Raw genomic sequence first — 14,188 nt, forward strand, 5'->3', positions numbered from 1 at the left:
CTGTGGGCACTACAGCAAATTTCTATAAAAAAAAAGTTATATTTAATAAAGATAAAATCATTATACGTGATAAATCTATTCTTTCAAATATTTAATATATATATGACTTAAATTCAAAATCCTATTAATTAAGTTAAAACACATTACATAGAAACACTGAAAATTAGATAATTAGTAACGAATCACAAACAAGAAGGACGAACATGTGTTATGAATCGTAAAAAGAAAAAGATATTAGCAATGAAAAGGACAAGTTGAGTAAATGGAATTAATAATTGGTGTGTGTGGAGGGGAGCCTAACAAAGAAGGAGGGTAGGATTATTCCCCATTATTATTATTATGACAGAATCTCTAACACGTGGGATCATATCCACCGCCGGATGTCCCTTCAACCCACCACACTCCCAACATATATCACCAAAACCTTATTCCCAATTCTAAAAGAACACACCTGAGTGAGTCCCGACATCAACTTATAATAATTCCTAATCAGTGACAAGTGTTATGGAGGCAGAGCCAGACAAGTACAAGATGATCAACTTTGAAGAAACCGAGTTGCGACTCGGCCTGCCACTCAGTGGAAACGAGACGACGCTCAAAAACACTTGCAGTACTGGGAAGAGGGTTTTTTCGGATACTAGCGTGGATTTGAAGCTTAACCTTTCCTCAACCTCAAATAACGCCCCTCCTCCTGCAAAGCCACCCGCAAAGTTTGTTTTTACTCCTTCCTTCCACAAATTATTATATGCTCTCTCCACTAATCTTTAATATCATATGAAAGCTAGTCAAGCCAAGATTAATCATAACCATAGAAATTAGGTATTACTTGAATTATAATATATTAATTTCTCCCTTCCTTTATTTTTACTGCCTCTGTCTTTTTATGCTCTACATATGCTTGTGGTTAATGCATGCATGTTGATTATCATGTGCTAATTTTATGATTCATGGAAAAATAATTTTTTTTTTTAAAAATGTACAGTTTTCTCTGGCAACGAAGGTTATAAATAATACTGAGATATGATAATCTTGATGATAACTTTCCATGGAAAGCGATTAGGTCTTAGTTCAGAAGGTAATCTTTGACCTTGTTTAGAAGTTACCAAGGAAAATTAACGAGGGCTAGCATAATTTTAGGTCTAACATCCCTTTAATTTATCCATTGAAAGTCTTGATAATTGTAAAATAATTATAGACATATCAGAACTTGATATTTATTCCAACTAGGCCTTTCCAAAATGATGTGTTATCAATTGCAAACGCATGATCGATTTTGTTTGTAATTTTTTATTTACTTGAAAGGACGAAAGTAAAAAGGACACTGTAATTAGGTATTAGTAGTCCGGATTGGAGGAGAAAGGGAAAGTGTCGTCCAGATTTTAAGCAAGAAAAAGTAACGAGTGAGGGAGAGTTGAGGATTGAGGAGTGAAGGAGCAAAGGAAAAAGGAAAAGGAAGATAAACAAGTTTGGCTGGATTGCTTTTGCGGACGGCATGCTTTGATGTCGGATAAACAGTGGAAAAGGACAGGACACATGGAATCTTACTTTTTCTCTTTCTCACACTCTAACCAGCATAGAGCAAAAAGGAAATGGATAGTCCACCACATTCCAAAAACATGTGCCCAACACAAGCAATTATTATATACCTCAATAATCACCATAATCTTTTTTATTACATTTAAAAACCATATACTTAATTTCAAAGTTTCAAAACCAGACGGCTCTTAACAACTGTTTTCGTGCCTTGACCGCCAAACTAATGCTTCTTTTGTGTAGATTAATTACAATATTAAAAGGGGTACTTAATTTTCTTGTCTGGGTTGAAATTGGATGCATGATGATTTAATTGATGTACTTAATTATGAATAATTTTCAGGGCACAAGTGGTGGGGTGGCCACCAGTGAGGTCATTCAGAAAGAACATTGTAAACAACGTTCAAAGGAGTAACAACAACGATGGCGAAAAAGCCGCCACAAGTAGTAGCAACAATGTGAACATGGGAGCAGCTTTCGTGAAGGTGAGCATGGATGGTGCTCCCTATTTACGCAAGGTGGATTTGAAGATGTACAAGAGCCACCAAGAGCTGTTGGATGCACTGGCTAAAATGTTCAGTTCATTCACCATCGACAAGTGTAGTTCCCAAGGCATGAAAGACTTCATGAACGAGGGCAAATTGATTGATCTTCTCAACGGCTCTGATTACGTACCAACCTGTGAAGACAAAGATGGTGATTGGATGCTCGTGGGTGACGTACCTTGGGAGTAAGTCTTTATCATTAATTTGCTTTAATTTTCTCTAAGCACACACCACCTGTTTCATTTTAATTAAACATTACTAATATGGATATATAATTCCACAGAATACTCGTGGAATCATGCAAGCGCCTGCGTATAATGAAAGGATCTGCGGCAATCGGGCTAGGTTAGTGATCTTAATTAAGTTTCAAATTAGCCAAAAAAATATCTTATCTTAATTAATTAATGCGAATTGACCGTGAGGTTGTTATTTTTTTATTTACAGCACCAAGAGCAGTGCAAAAGTGCAAGAACAGAAGCTAGAGGCAAATTTGTAAGTTCCAGTTTCGACCACAATCTCCTCGATCTGTTGCTCTTGGGCGTCCATGGGAAGCATTAATGCTAATATAGGAGCCAAGTTATATAATATGTCGGTACCATTTTTTGGAAATAATTTTCTTGTATATGGATTGTGTATTATATATATATATGAGAAAATAGTTGGAAATTAGGGACAAGAAATAATGGAGTATGTTTATATGAGCCCGTTTTTGCTTCTAAGTACAAAACGTTACATTGCCTATCGATGGTGTGCTTGCCTAATACGTTTATGGCTGTACGTACGTAGTTACGCATACCCTACACGTAGGCCAATCAAACATATTGATAGCCCTGCCTACACGTATTAAACTATGGAACGTGCTCTTATCTGTCATGTTATTAAAAAGAATATATATATATATATGGATCCTGTTGGTTGAGGAAGCAAAACATTAGATCCATCACGAACATAGTGATAGGGTGAGCCACGCTCATTTAGGGCTCCACTCATTTATTTCACATGTTCCCACTTTCTTTCCGGTGGCCTTCACTGTCTCATATCTCCCTGTCTATGTCCATTCAAAAGGCGTAACTATTTACTTATGAAATTACATTGAAGATTATTTTTATGTGAAAGTAGTTTATTACCAAAATATCTATGACTATCAAATTTAGGGTGATAAAAATACGAATACATAGACACCACATCGTCTGTGTTTCTACTAATTTATAACTATTATAAAAGAAATAATATCCTTTTTTTTATATTTTTATCCTCAACTTTTATAAATCACTGTAACATTTTATTTTAACTTCCAACAATTACATATTTCAAAACAAATTACATCCAATTACATATATAAGTAACTTCCAAGTCCAGAGACACAGGCACATAATGTCTTTCTTGCACTATATAGTAATAATAAAGAAAATACTTCCCATTAGGTGTGCACATATCATTGAATAATTTCTCTTAAAGCATTTTTTAAACTTTCAAAATTTTCACCTAACCTATATATAATAATTTTTCACTACTTTTATATTGTTAGTTTTTTTACTCAGTCACTTTTTATTAATTGTATTTAACTTCTTTTTTATTTATTATTTAAAAAAATTGGAGATTCTCTAGTATTTATAATTGAACCTATTGTATGTTTCATTCTTCATAAGAAAATTTCAATTTAGAATTATTTCAAACGTAATTGATAATTTCTTCAAACATAAAACTGTAATACTATTACCAAGATAAGAAAAAATGGGTGATGAAGAGTGAGGATAATTTGCATGCGTGCGGTTGTAAGTTTATTTGGTTTCAGACCTTTGATGCTCAGCTAAATTTAGAAAATTCACTTGAAGTTACAAATTAAAGTCAAACTTATTAACACGTGCTCATGGAGTAAGTTTTTTAATATCAATGAGACTATTGTGCAAGGATGAAAAAGAAATTTCGAATGAATGTGACATAAAGTAGACCATAGGATAAGGATAATCGTCTAACCTTTTAAAACTAAGCAATCATGGCAGTGCAATATTCTAAAGTTACAGGATTTGGATCGAGAATAGTATAGCTTAGCTAAGTTCGAGTGTCCTTAGCATCACCCAGTAATGACTGAAGTGCCACCCTGAACCACAACTATAGGGAAGTGAATACAACTCCAGACGTTCTAGCTAACCTTGGTTATCAGGGATCTTACTCTTTGTATTGTTTACATAATATATCATATATCCCCCCATGCTCCGCCTTATTATTTTGTTTTTTCCTTTTTGTTTCTGGCTATGCTCGGGGAACTTTTTTTTTTTTCTTTTTGTTACCTGTTATAGAAAAAATATACATAAAAAGTTCGAGTCTTCTTACATAGTGTTTCCTGAGGGGAATAGATGCATGGGAGAGGGGAAATTTTATAGGTTCAAAAATTTGGAAGAGGAAGAGGGGTTAAATTTTCACCTCACAAATTAGATATTATTTTTAGAGTGTAATGCTTATGCACCGAAAGTAAACAGTTTTATAAGATTATTCAATCATAAATTATCATTTAAATTTTTTTAAAATAATTATTTTAAAAGTCAATAATCTTATCATATATAATGAAGTGTGATTGAATGATTCTGTAAAAAAATTTACATTGTATTGTATAATCTTTTTTCTCTTATTTTTTTAACTTAATAGTTATTTATTTGATTATTTTTAGTATATAATAGAAAATTTATTAAAATGAACGTCTCTCTCTATTTGTTTAATTTTTTTAATCTAAATCTCTCTCCTTCCCTCCCTTTCTTTGAACTTAGTGGCGTGAACTGTTTAAATAACTCGACACACCTAATTGTGTATTTGGTTTAATAGAAATATATGATAAATTTTTTTATTTTTAATTTTATCTTATACTTGATTCATAAATTTGAAAAAGGGAATAGAAAATGAGGGGGAGGGGAGATACCTTCTTTCTTCCTTCTAATGTTTGGGAAGATTTAAAGTTGTAGAAAAGAGATTGATAATATATTTACACTATACAAATTAAATGACTAAATGATCAATTGTATGGGAACATGGATCGGAGTATGTAAAGTAACAATGGTATGATATCAATATCTCTTTTGAATAAGGAAAGGAGACTGCATCCTTCGATTTTTAAAAGATGACAATTAACTATCTATGATATTAAGAGATCTTCTTTACAAAAGAATGAATAATAAATTCTTCAATTTCCAAAGGATGATAATTTTCCTTTGGATAATGAAGGATGATCGTTAGGATGAGTCTAGAAAAGTCAAAATATGCTCTTAAACCTAAATGACAAAAAGATAATATTGGATGATCTTAATATTTATTGTAGTTTTTATTTTAGAATAATATGATATTGAAAAATGAATAATTAGTATTAATGTTTAGTTGTTATTTCCCTTTTTTATCTCCCTTTAATTTAGCTGTAGCATTAAGGTTATTTTTTCTTTGACACTGATGAACCTTTTAATCTTCAAACGAAAAATAATCAGAATTTATGCTCCTGTGGACTGGGAAGAAAAAATATAAATTAAAAATACAAGAAAAAAAAATCAAGTTAGTATGAAATGCATCATTAGATGAGTGTTTAATGAGATCGAGTAAACAGAGAAAAAAATCATAAAAATGTTATAAACAATATTATGTTTAATTTTTACTTATTGTAAAAAAGTATTGTCAATTACCAAAAAATCATCGTGAATATAATTTTAAAGTAATTGTTATTAAATAAGAAAATTTCTCATATAAGACAATATATATTTAAACGATAGCAAAAAAAATTATAAATATATTCTAATTAAGGGATAGCCGCGCCGAACTTACTTTTAGAAAAAATGGAATTAAACAATTTTATTATAGATAATTGGTATAATTTTCTTAAAGCACCAATCATCCTGAAATACATAAAATAATTAATATTATATTAATCATTTAGGATGAAATTATTTAACTCCATTTTTGTTTGAATAAGTTAAACAACCCCTATAATTAAATGAGAGAATAAATTATACACTCGTGTAAAGTGTAAAGTAATTTATATTATCATTTATTTACTGACGATGATTTTTAATTTATTAGATAATGAAAAAGATTCACGTACACTCACCGTACATGATCATTAATCTTTAATTAAATGCACCAAAATTTGTCTCAGCAGTATTGTAAGAACTCATCAAGATTTTGACGCGGACGGGTCTTGCCACCAGATTGGATTCTTGACCAATTCACAAACAAACGTTTAGCCGCCCCCATTTCTCATCTTATTTTAGTCGTCTATGTTACTTGTATACGAATCGTATATACATACACTGCCAGATCCTACATGCAACAATTAATAATATTTTAGAATATCATTTTCTTTGTAAAATATCATTTTCTTTTTATATCTTTTGATATTTTATTTTTTTCCAAAAAAATTAATAATATTTTAGAATTTCAAAGTTTAGTTTTTTTTTCCAAATATACTCGTATTTAATTCCTATTAATTACTAGCTAGTAGTACAATTATCAAATATTAATATATTAAATGAGAATATTTTAGTTTAAGTATAATAATTTTAATTCTATTAAATATTTTTTTATTTATGTGTAACAAGTTTAAACATAAAAAAATATGAAAAAAATGGAAAGGAGGTAATGCTCTTATTCCAATATTGCTAAAAAAGACGTCTAGCTATATTTAATAAATTCCTGTTTCTCGAGAAGGATTGAAGCATGAATGTGGAAACAAAAAAAAAAATGTAGCATTTAGATATTCAACTAGTATTTTAGTCTCTCAATGATTGTCGTTCTTATCGTATAGTATTAGTATTAGTATAGCCGCCGGCCACGTGTGAGTTGGTATGTGTGGTGTCGAAGCGTAAATGCATGGTGATGGACAGCGAGGGTTAGCTGAGTCTGAAATGTGAATTATTTATAGAGAGCCAAACTTGGAGGAAATAGTAAAAAATTGAGGGGAAGACATGGGAAAAGCTTGGGTAGGCCTGGTGGTATTGCTGTGTTTGATTGTCACGGCCATCGCCGAACAATGCGGTCGTCAAGCTGGCGGGCAGACATGTCCCAACAACCTATGCTGCAGCCAGTACGGTTGGTGTGGAAACACCGAAGAATACTGTTCCCCTTCTAAGAACTGCCAGAGCAACTGCTGGGGAGGCGGCGGCGGTGGCGGTGGCGGCGGCGGCGGTGAAAGTGCTTCTAATGTCCGCGCCACATATCATTACTATGAGCCAGAGCAACACGGGTGGGACTTGAACGCCGTGAGTGCTTATTGCTCAACTTGGGACGCTAGCAAACCTTACTCATGGCGCAGTAAATATGGCTGGACCGCTTTCTGTGGTCCCGTTGGTCCTCGTGGCCGTGATTCTTGTGGAAAGTGCTTGCGGGTAAGAATATATAATTACTTATTTTGTTGTTTTGGGGGTGGAAGATGACTGACGATGATGATGATGATAATGCAGGTGACAAATACAGGAACAGGAGCAAACACAATTGTGAGAATCGTAGATCAGTGCAGCAACGGAGGGTTGGATTTGGACGTGGGAGTGTTCAATCGGATAGACACAGATGGAAGAGGATATCAACAGGGGCATCTCATTGTTAACTATCAGTTTGTGGATTGTGGGAATGAGCTCGACCTCACCAAACCTTTACTCTCCATCCTCGATGCTCCCTAATTAATACTAGCTCTCTGTAATAAACAATAAAGTGAATGTGTGAGTTGCAGATCTAGAGTCTTTCTATTCGGAAAGACCTATATATAGAATTCATACTCACGTGCTCTGAATAATTAATATTTTGTTGTCTCCATCACTATTTTTCAGAATCTATATATCAAAGATTGCAGGAAAAAAAAGGTATAATATGATCTACCCAAATTTGAGGTTTTAAATTGGGGTTACTACAATGTCACGACATTTGATATTGCAAAAAATACAAATAAATATGACTAAACCGATCACAGTAGATACTAGCTAGATAGATACGAAGACTATAAAGTTTTAAAAATATCTTTGTTTTAGTCCATGGGAGGAGTTATTGGTTACTTCAATTAATCCACGTTAACGGGTAAGGCATCCATTGATTTGAGGATAAGGATGAATAGTGGAGACTTGCTTAGGTTCATGAATGAAAATTTTCAACGCGACAGTCAGGGAGGGAAACGTGAGGCAGATAACGACGATAATTGACGGCGAGTTAGATGACAATCCATCAATGTTTAAAAATAAAGAAATGTTAACAAAACATCCTTTAACACACTTTTCTTTAAAATATCTGTAAAGAACCACCTCTGCAGATTGACTCTTTTGCGCTAACATTCAATTCTCCATCAAGCACTTAATTGTCATCCAAAATTCCAAGGTTTGAGTTGAATTATTATTTCTCAATAAATGTAATGATAAAATTTATAATAATATTTTCATTTAATTAATAAAAAATTATAAGAAAATAGATAGTTAAATTATTTATTCAAATGTTTTTTTTTTTTTTACAATTCAAGGCATCTTATCAGAAATTATACAATTATAATTTTTTTTATCAGAAACTCAAGCTCTAGTCTACATTAATTTTGTTTTTAGCTTGTAGATTGCCGTGTCTCTAAGGACACATGAGGGATTGAGTTGCCAAATACGAAATTTTCTTTCTAATATATTATATTTTATTGACTAAAATTACATAATCTTCATTAATTTGAGAAGGTTAACTATTACCTGCAAAATACGAAATTAGGCACACATAAAGTAAAGGTTGAATTAAATGTTTGTTCTTTGTGTCAACTTTCCTTTTAATTTTATACTTTTTTTATTGCATTTTAATCCTTATGCTTAAAAATTTACTCAGATAAGAAACTAACGAAGTAAAAAGCAAAATTTTGGTATACAAGGATGAAAACATAATAAATTTTTTAGATATAAGGAATAAAACGAAAAATTAACACAAATACAGGCAATAAGTAATTAGTTAAGTTTAGAAAAAAAAAAGTACCATCTCTGATCACAATGATATATTAATCATTAATTTTATGGTATACTTATTTTAGTATTTATCACATCATGTTACTTAATGACATGTTTGAATAATTTTTTTCATAAAAAATTATGAAAAAAAGAAAAAAAAAATGAAATACATATTTACACAGGTTAAAATTAATTTATACACAAATTAAAAGTTATTTTTTAAAAATCTAATATAAGAAAACTTCTATAAATTACATAATTGATGTTTTTTTTCTTCTTTTCTTTTACTCTCTCCATATATATCATCTGGCATTCAGAACTGATAAATAAAAAATCTAGCATTGCTTCTGGTTGTTGTTATCGAGTATTGAAATAGCAGCCGGTTCCGCACGGTGCGGGTTGGAATGTATGATGTATCGTGTCGTAAGTCGTAACATAAATGAATCATGATGCATGGAAGACCACCTCTAGAACTATAAATAGCGAGCCAAACATTGGAAAAAATATGTGAAAGGTTAAGTGCGATCGAGTTAGATAGAGATCATGGAAAAAGTTGGGGTAAGGCTGGTGGTATTGCTGTGTTTCATTGTGACGGCGGCGATGGCCCAAAACTGCGGGCGACAAGCTGGTGGGCAGACATGTGGCAACAACCTATGCTGCAGCCAATACGGTTGGTGTGGGAACAGCGAAGATCATTGTTCTCCCTCTAAGAACTGCCAAAGCACATGCTGGGGCAGTGGCGGTGGCGGAGGAGGCGGTGAAAGTGCGTCTAATGTTCGCGCCACGTATCATAACTATTTACCAGAGCAACACGGGTGGGACTTGAACGCCGTGAGTGCTTATTGCTCAACTTGGGACGCTGCCAAACCTTACTCTTGGCGCAGCAAATATGGCTGGACTGCTTTCTGTGGCCCCGTTGGACCTCGCGGCCGTGATGCTTGTGGAAAATGCCTCCGGGTAACAGATTTAAATACATTTAACAGACTTTTCAAATTAGTTCTTGATTAATTACAATATTTTTAAAAATCTAAAATTACAAAAAATCTGATTAAATATAAATTCAAGTGACTGCTACTTTCAAGAAAAGAAAAGTATAATTGTGATTTTGTATTAATATCGGTGAAGAGATTAGGGTTCATATTTTTAAACTTATGTTTAATCAAATTTTTAAAATTTAAAATAGTTGTAATTTTAATTTTTTTTAAACTAATCAAAAACTAATTTGAAAAAAAAATCTTTAATTAATGAGAAGATTTATGACATTGGTAACCTTCACAGTTTTTGGAGCATGATACAAACTCTTCATATTTAATTATTATATATATATATGTGGTTGTTTTGGGGAAGGAAGATGATGATGATGATGATGGATGTAGGTGACGAATACAGGGACGGGAGCGAACATAATTGTGAGAATTGTTGATCAGTGCAGCAACGGAGGGTTAGATTTGGACGTGGGAGTGTTCAATCGGATAGACACAGATGGAAGAGGATATCAACAGGGGCATCTCATTGTTAACTATCAGTTTGTCAACTGTGGGGATTAATTAGTTGCAACAATATGCAACTTACTAAACCTAATTTACTCCACATATCCTCGATGCTAGCTCCTTAATTAATAAACATCGATCGTGGTCTTTACCTAAGTAATCATCAATAAGTGGGGTTCGGGATTTTGTATATCTTATCCTTATTAATGACATTAAAATCCAACTACTTTGTTTATTTCTTACTCTCTCTTTACAAAATCTATATTTATGAATTTCGACCCGAAAAAGTATGCTCTAATAATTAATCGATCCATAAACGATTTTTTAAATTGTGGTTACTACAATGTCACGAGGTTGATATTACAAAAAAAATAATTATAAATAAATAAGACATTATGACCAATGCGATCGCAATTGTATATAATAGACTATATACGATTTGAAGACTATAAAAAAAATATGTTGCAGACCCAATGACAATCATAATTTCTAAATAAATAATTGTACTTTGATAATAAAAAATAAAATAAAAATGTGTTTAAAAATAATTATTTAACAGTTATTTGTATTTAAGTGTTAAAGAATTGATGATTCATTAAATTTTGACTACAAATATAAAAACTGGAGGGACTAAAAGTAAAAAGTGAAAAATAACGAAGAAATAAAAAAAGGTCCAACTCAGACTAAAAGCAAAAAGTGAAAAATAACAAAAAAATAAAAAAAGACCCAGCCCAGATGTTTGGCTCAGCGCGTAACTCGCACTGAACGAAGACATAGGCGCTAAGCACGAGAGTTAGTAGTCGTGCTCAGCACCCGCAAAAACAAAACACGCTAAGCGAGAGGAGTCTGCTAAGTGTTAAAGAATAATTATTTAACCGTTATTTGCATTTAAGTGTTAAAGAATTGATTATTCATTAAATTTTGGCTACAAATATAAAAACTGGAGGGGCTAAAAGCAAAAAGTGAAAAATAACAAAGAAATAAAAAAAAGGCCCAGCCCAGATGTTTGGCTCAGCGCGTAACTCGCACTGAACGAAGACATAGGCGCTAAGCGAGGCGTTAAGCACGAGAGTTAGTATTCGTGCTCAGCGCCCGCTATAGAAACAAAACACGCTAAGCGAGAGGAGTTTGTTAAGCACGCGATCCAATAGAACTGAACGCGCTAAACACGAGGAGCCCGCTAAGCACATGATCTACATGTGTTAAGCGAGCCTACGCAAGCCCAAAGCCCACTTCAGTAGCTATAAATAGAGATTCATGCCAAGGGGAGACATTTGGGAGATAAATAAATAAAATAGGTTTGTCATCGTGAAGAATCAAGAGTGAAATAGATGTGGGTAGGATAAAATCACCTGAATTGATAAAAAAAAATCATAAAATCATATATTCTAGGCAAAGAGGACATGTTAGGTCCTAACACTTGCATTCCATTGAATTTTCTCTTTAATTATTTTCTTTTAATTCCTTTGCTTCTTACTACTTATAAATTCCGGTTACCATTGATTCTTTGCTTCTTATTTTTAATTCATATTCTTTCTTCTATCTCTCTCTTTTATTTCTTCACTTATAAATTGAAAAGTATTCCAGATAAGTACAACACAAAATTCCTATGAAAATTGACATTCAAACTTTCAAGACTTTATTACTTGAACATTTAATACAATTACCAAACGCTTAATAGACAGATGCAGAGTCCAATATAAAATCTACGAGAGGAGTTATTGGTTAAGTTAATCCACGATAATGGATAACTCATCCATTGACTTGAGGATAGGTTGTTGAGTGCAACATTTGGCAAATTGACCAAACTAGGCTCATTTTAAAAATTTATTTCCAAAATGGGGTTGTTTTGAAACTTTTTTCAGGGGGGTCTGTTTCTGGAGGGGACTCGCCAATGGAGTTGACGAGTTGAACACGTGGCGGCACCTGGTGGACTCGCCAGTGGAGTTGGCGAGTTGATGTCCACGTGGCGGGTCCCGTCATTCGTACTGACGAAATGTTTTTTTACGGAATTTTTTTTTTAATTTCAAACGGGTATAACTTTTGATAGGAATGTCCGTTTGAGGCCTATAAAAACATGCAAGTACCTCTAGCACTTAAATCCATCTCAATGCAACACAACTAGGATAATGGCAAAGGTATCTTTGTTTGTGGTGTGTGTGGTTTGCGTTCTGGCATTGGCCTCTGCTCAGAGTGCTACCAATGTGAGAGCTACTTATCATTTGTACCAACCTGAACAGCATAATTGGGACTTACTCGCAGACAGTGCATATTGCTCGACTTGGGATGCTGACAAATCCATGGCATGGCGCAGCAAATACGGTTGGACCCTCTGGGCCTCAGGACCAACAAGCTTGTGGCAGGTGCTTGAGGGTATGTATTCCTTAATTTCTATTTCTAATAACTAACTAACCTCTGTGGTATTGACTCTTGTATATTGCTATTAAAGGTTGGTCTAGTTTTAATTATACGACTCATATTTCGCAAGTTAGGACGTAAGTTCAAATTTAGCTATTAATTTCAAAATTTTATCAGTAGGTAATTCATAAGTATTTATGTACGTGATCTTTGGGTCTTAGAAATCTGTAAGCTTTCTCCACTAAAATCATCTGAGTGATAGTTGGGTATGGTGTTGCAATACATACTTAACGGTAATGGTGTGCACATGCCTGTCATTATATAAATAAGTGTGAGCATGCATTTTAGTAATTGGAATAAGATTATGTGTATGGTAGTTGTTTACGATGTTGTAATCCATATATACATAATCATGTGTATGCATTTAATAGAGAGCTAACTCGCCTGAATTTTTGTTAATAAAAAAAGACTAAGGTAACATACATATATAAATTCTGATTAATTTTTGGTTTAATTTGCTTGATCGAATAAAGCAAATAATTAGCATAATGAGACGAAGTTTGTTGCAGGTGACAAACACTAGAACAAAGGCTCAGGAAACGGTGAGAATTGTAGATCAGTGCAAAAACGGGGGCTTGCGGTGACTAAATTTTCTATAGCCAGAGCTGGATTAGTTCCTACTAGTTATATTACATGCTCTACTCAGTCACAAAAGGAATTCAATAAAGAAAGCCATACAAGTGCTTCATTGCTGAATGATAATAAAATAAATAAAGCGATGCTATTTGGCTGTTCTTGATTTGAAAGGAGTAATTAATAGTATTACCATGCTTCATACATTTTTATATCATGTAATAGCCGAAATGGCTGACTGTTGTGTTGCGTGTCTAAAGCTGCCATTCTAAGTGTTTTGAGTACCGTCCATAAAAGAGAACTAGTTTTCTTCGGAGTAGACAAGTAACCGTAAGTTTGCTCTAGTAAGCAATAAATTACGAGTTGGGACCCGAATGATTTTAGAAAGAAAAATAAAAGTTGTAATCAAATAGGCAAAATTCACAAACATGATTAGTTGATAATTTTATTCTTTTAAACATGTAATCATAATTTGATTACTAACTCATGCGTATGAAAAAATATCTTTTAGAAAAAATTCAACTTCAGTGCTTCAAAGTTTTAGTCCTTCACTGTCGAATGCTTAGTTCTAAAAAAAAAAAAATAGACAAATACAACATACATGAAATGATTGGGACTATTAAAAGAGATTAATCTCTCACATACAATATATTTAATATTCAATCTTCAATCGTATCTTGAACAAAATTATCTAAGA

General features: G+C 33.0%; 3 protein-coding genes and 1 pseudogene across 3 annotated transcripts; all 4 read left to right on the forward strand.

The window, feature by feature from the left end:
- The first annotated feature begins 391 nt into the window (after window positions 1–391).
- Window positions 392–2,821, forward strand: LOC114399953 (auxin-responsive protein IAA16-like). The gene is made up of 4 exons (XM_028362183.1): window positions 392–710; window positions 1,877–2,263; window positions 2,362–2,423; window positions 2,523–2,821. The coding sequence occupies exons 1-4, from the start codon at window positions 505–507 to the stop codon at window positions 2,558–2,560; spliced, it is 693 nt and encodes a 230-aa protein (XP_028217984.1). The 5' UTR covers window positions 392–504; the 3' UTR covers window positions 2,561–2,821.
- A 4,120-nt stretch (window positions 2,822–6,941) lies between these two features.
- LOC114399954 (pro-hevein-like) lies at window positions 6,942–7,865 on the forward strand. The gene is made up of 2 exons (XM_028362184.1): window positions 6,942–7,438; window positions 7,514–7,865. Exons 1-2 carry the CDS (start codon window positions 7,019–7,021, stop codon window positions 7,727–7,729), a joined length of 636 nt encoding a protein of 211 aa, XP_028217985.1. The 5' UTR covers window positions 6,942–7,018; the 3' UTR covers window positions 7,730–7,865.
- Window positions 7,866–9,363: 1,498 nt separating this feature from the next.
- On the forward strand, window positions 9,364–10,742 carry LOC114399319 (pathogenesis-related protein PR-4-like). The gene is made up of 2 exons (XM_028361494.1): window positions 9,364–9,967; window positions 10,387–10,742. The coding sequence occupies exons 1-2, from the start codon at window positions 9,554–9,556 to the stop codon at window positions 10,555–10,557; spliced, it is 585 nt and encodes a 194-aa protein (XP_028217295.1). The 5' UTR covers window positions 9,364–9,553; the 3' UTR covers window positions 10,558–10,742.
- Window positions 10,743–12,622: 1,880 nt separating this feature from the next.
- LOC114398214 lies at window positions 12,623–13,735 on the forward strand (annotated as a pseudogene).
- The last annotated feature ends 453 nt before the right edge of the window (window positions 13,736–14,188 follow it).

Source organism: Glycine soja, chromosome 19, assembly GCF_004193775.1.
Source record: "Glycine soja cultivar W05 chromosome 19, ASM419377v2, whole genome shotgun sequence".
Classification (NCBI taxonomy): Eukaryota; Viridiplantae; Streptophyta; class Magnoliopsida; order Fabales; family Fabaceae; genus Glycine; species Glycine soja.

What these genes read in the sequence shown, in the direction of transcription:
- LOC114399319 (XM_028361494.1), top strand. Translation starts at nt 9,554, where the DNA reads ATGGAAAAAGTTGGGGTAAGGCTGGTGGTATTGCTGTGTTTCATTGTG. An exon ending in CTTGTGGAAAATGCCTCCGG is followed by an intron (nt 9,968 to 10,386) that starts GTAACAGATTTA and finishes TGATGGATGTAG; the next exon opens with GTGACGAATACAGGGACGGG.
- LOC114399954 (XM_028362184.1), top strand. Translation starts at nt 7,019, where the DNA reads ATGGGAAAAGCTTGGGTAGGCCTGGTGGTATTGCTGTGTTTGATTGTC. An exon ending in CTTGTGGAAAGTGCTTGCGG is followed by an intron (nt 7,439 to 7,513) that starts GTAAGAATATAT and finishes ATGATAATGCAG; the next exon opens with GTGACAAATACAGGAACAGG.
- LOC114399953 (XM_028362183.1), top strand. Translation starts at nt 505, where the DNA reads ATGGAGGCAGAGCCAGACAAGTACAAGATGATCAACTTTGAAGAAACC. An exon ending in CCTGCAAAGCCACCCGCAAA is followed by an intron (nt 711 to 1,876) that starts GTTTGTTTTTAC and finishes AATAATTTTCAG; the next exon opens with GGCACAAGTGGTGGGGTGGC. An exon ending in GTGGGTGACGTACCTTGGGA is followed by an intron (nt 2,264 to 2,361) that starts GTAAGTCTTTAT and finishes ATAATTCCACAG; the next exon opens with AATACTCGTGGAATCATGCA.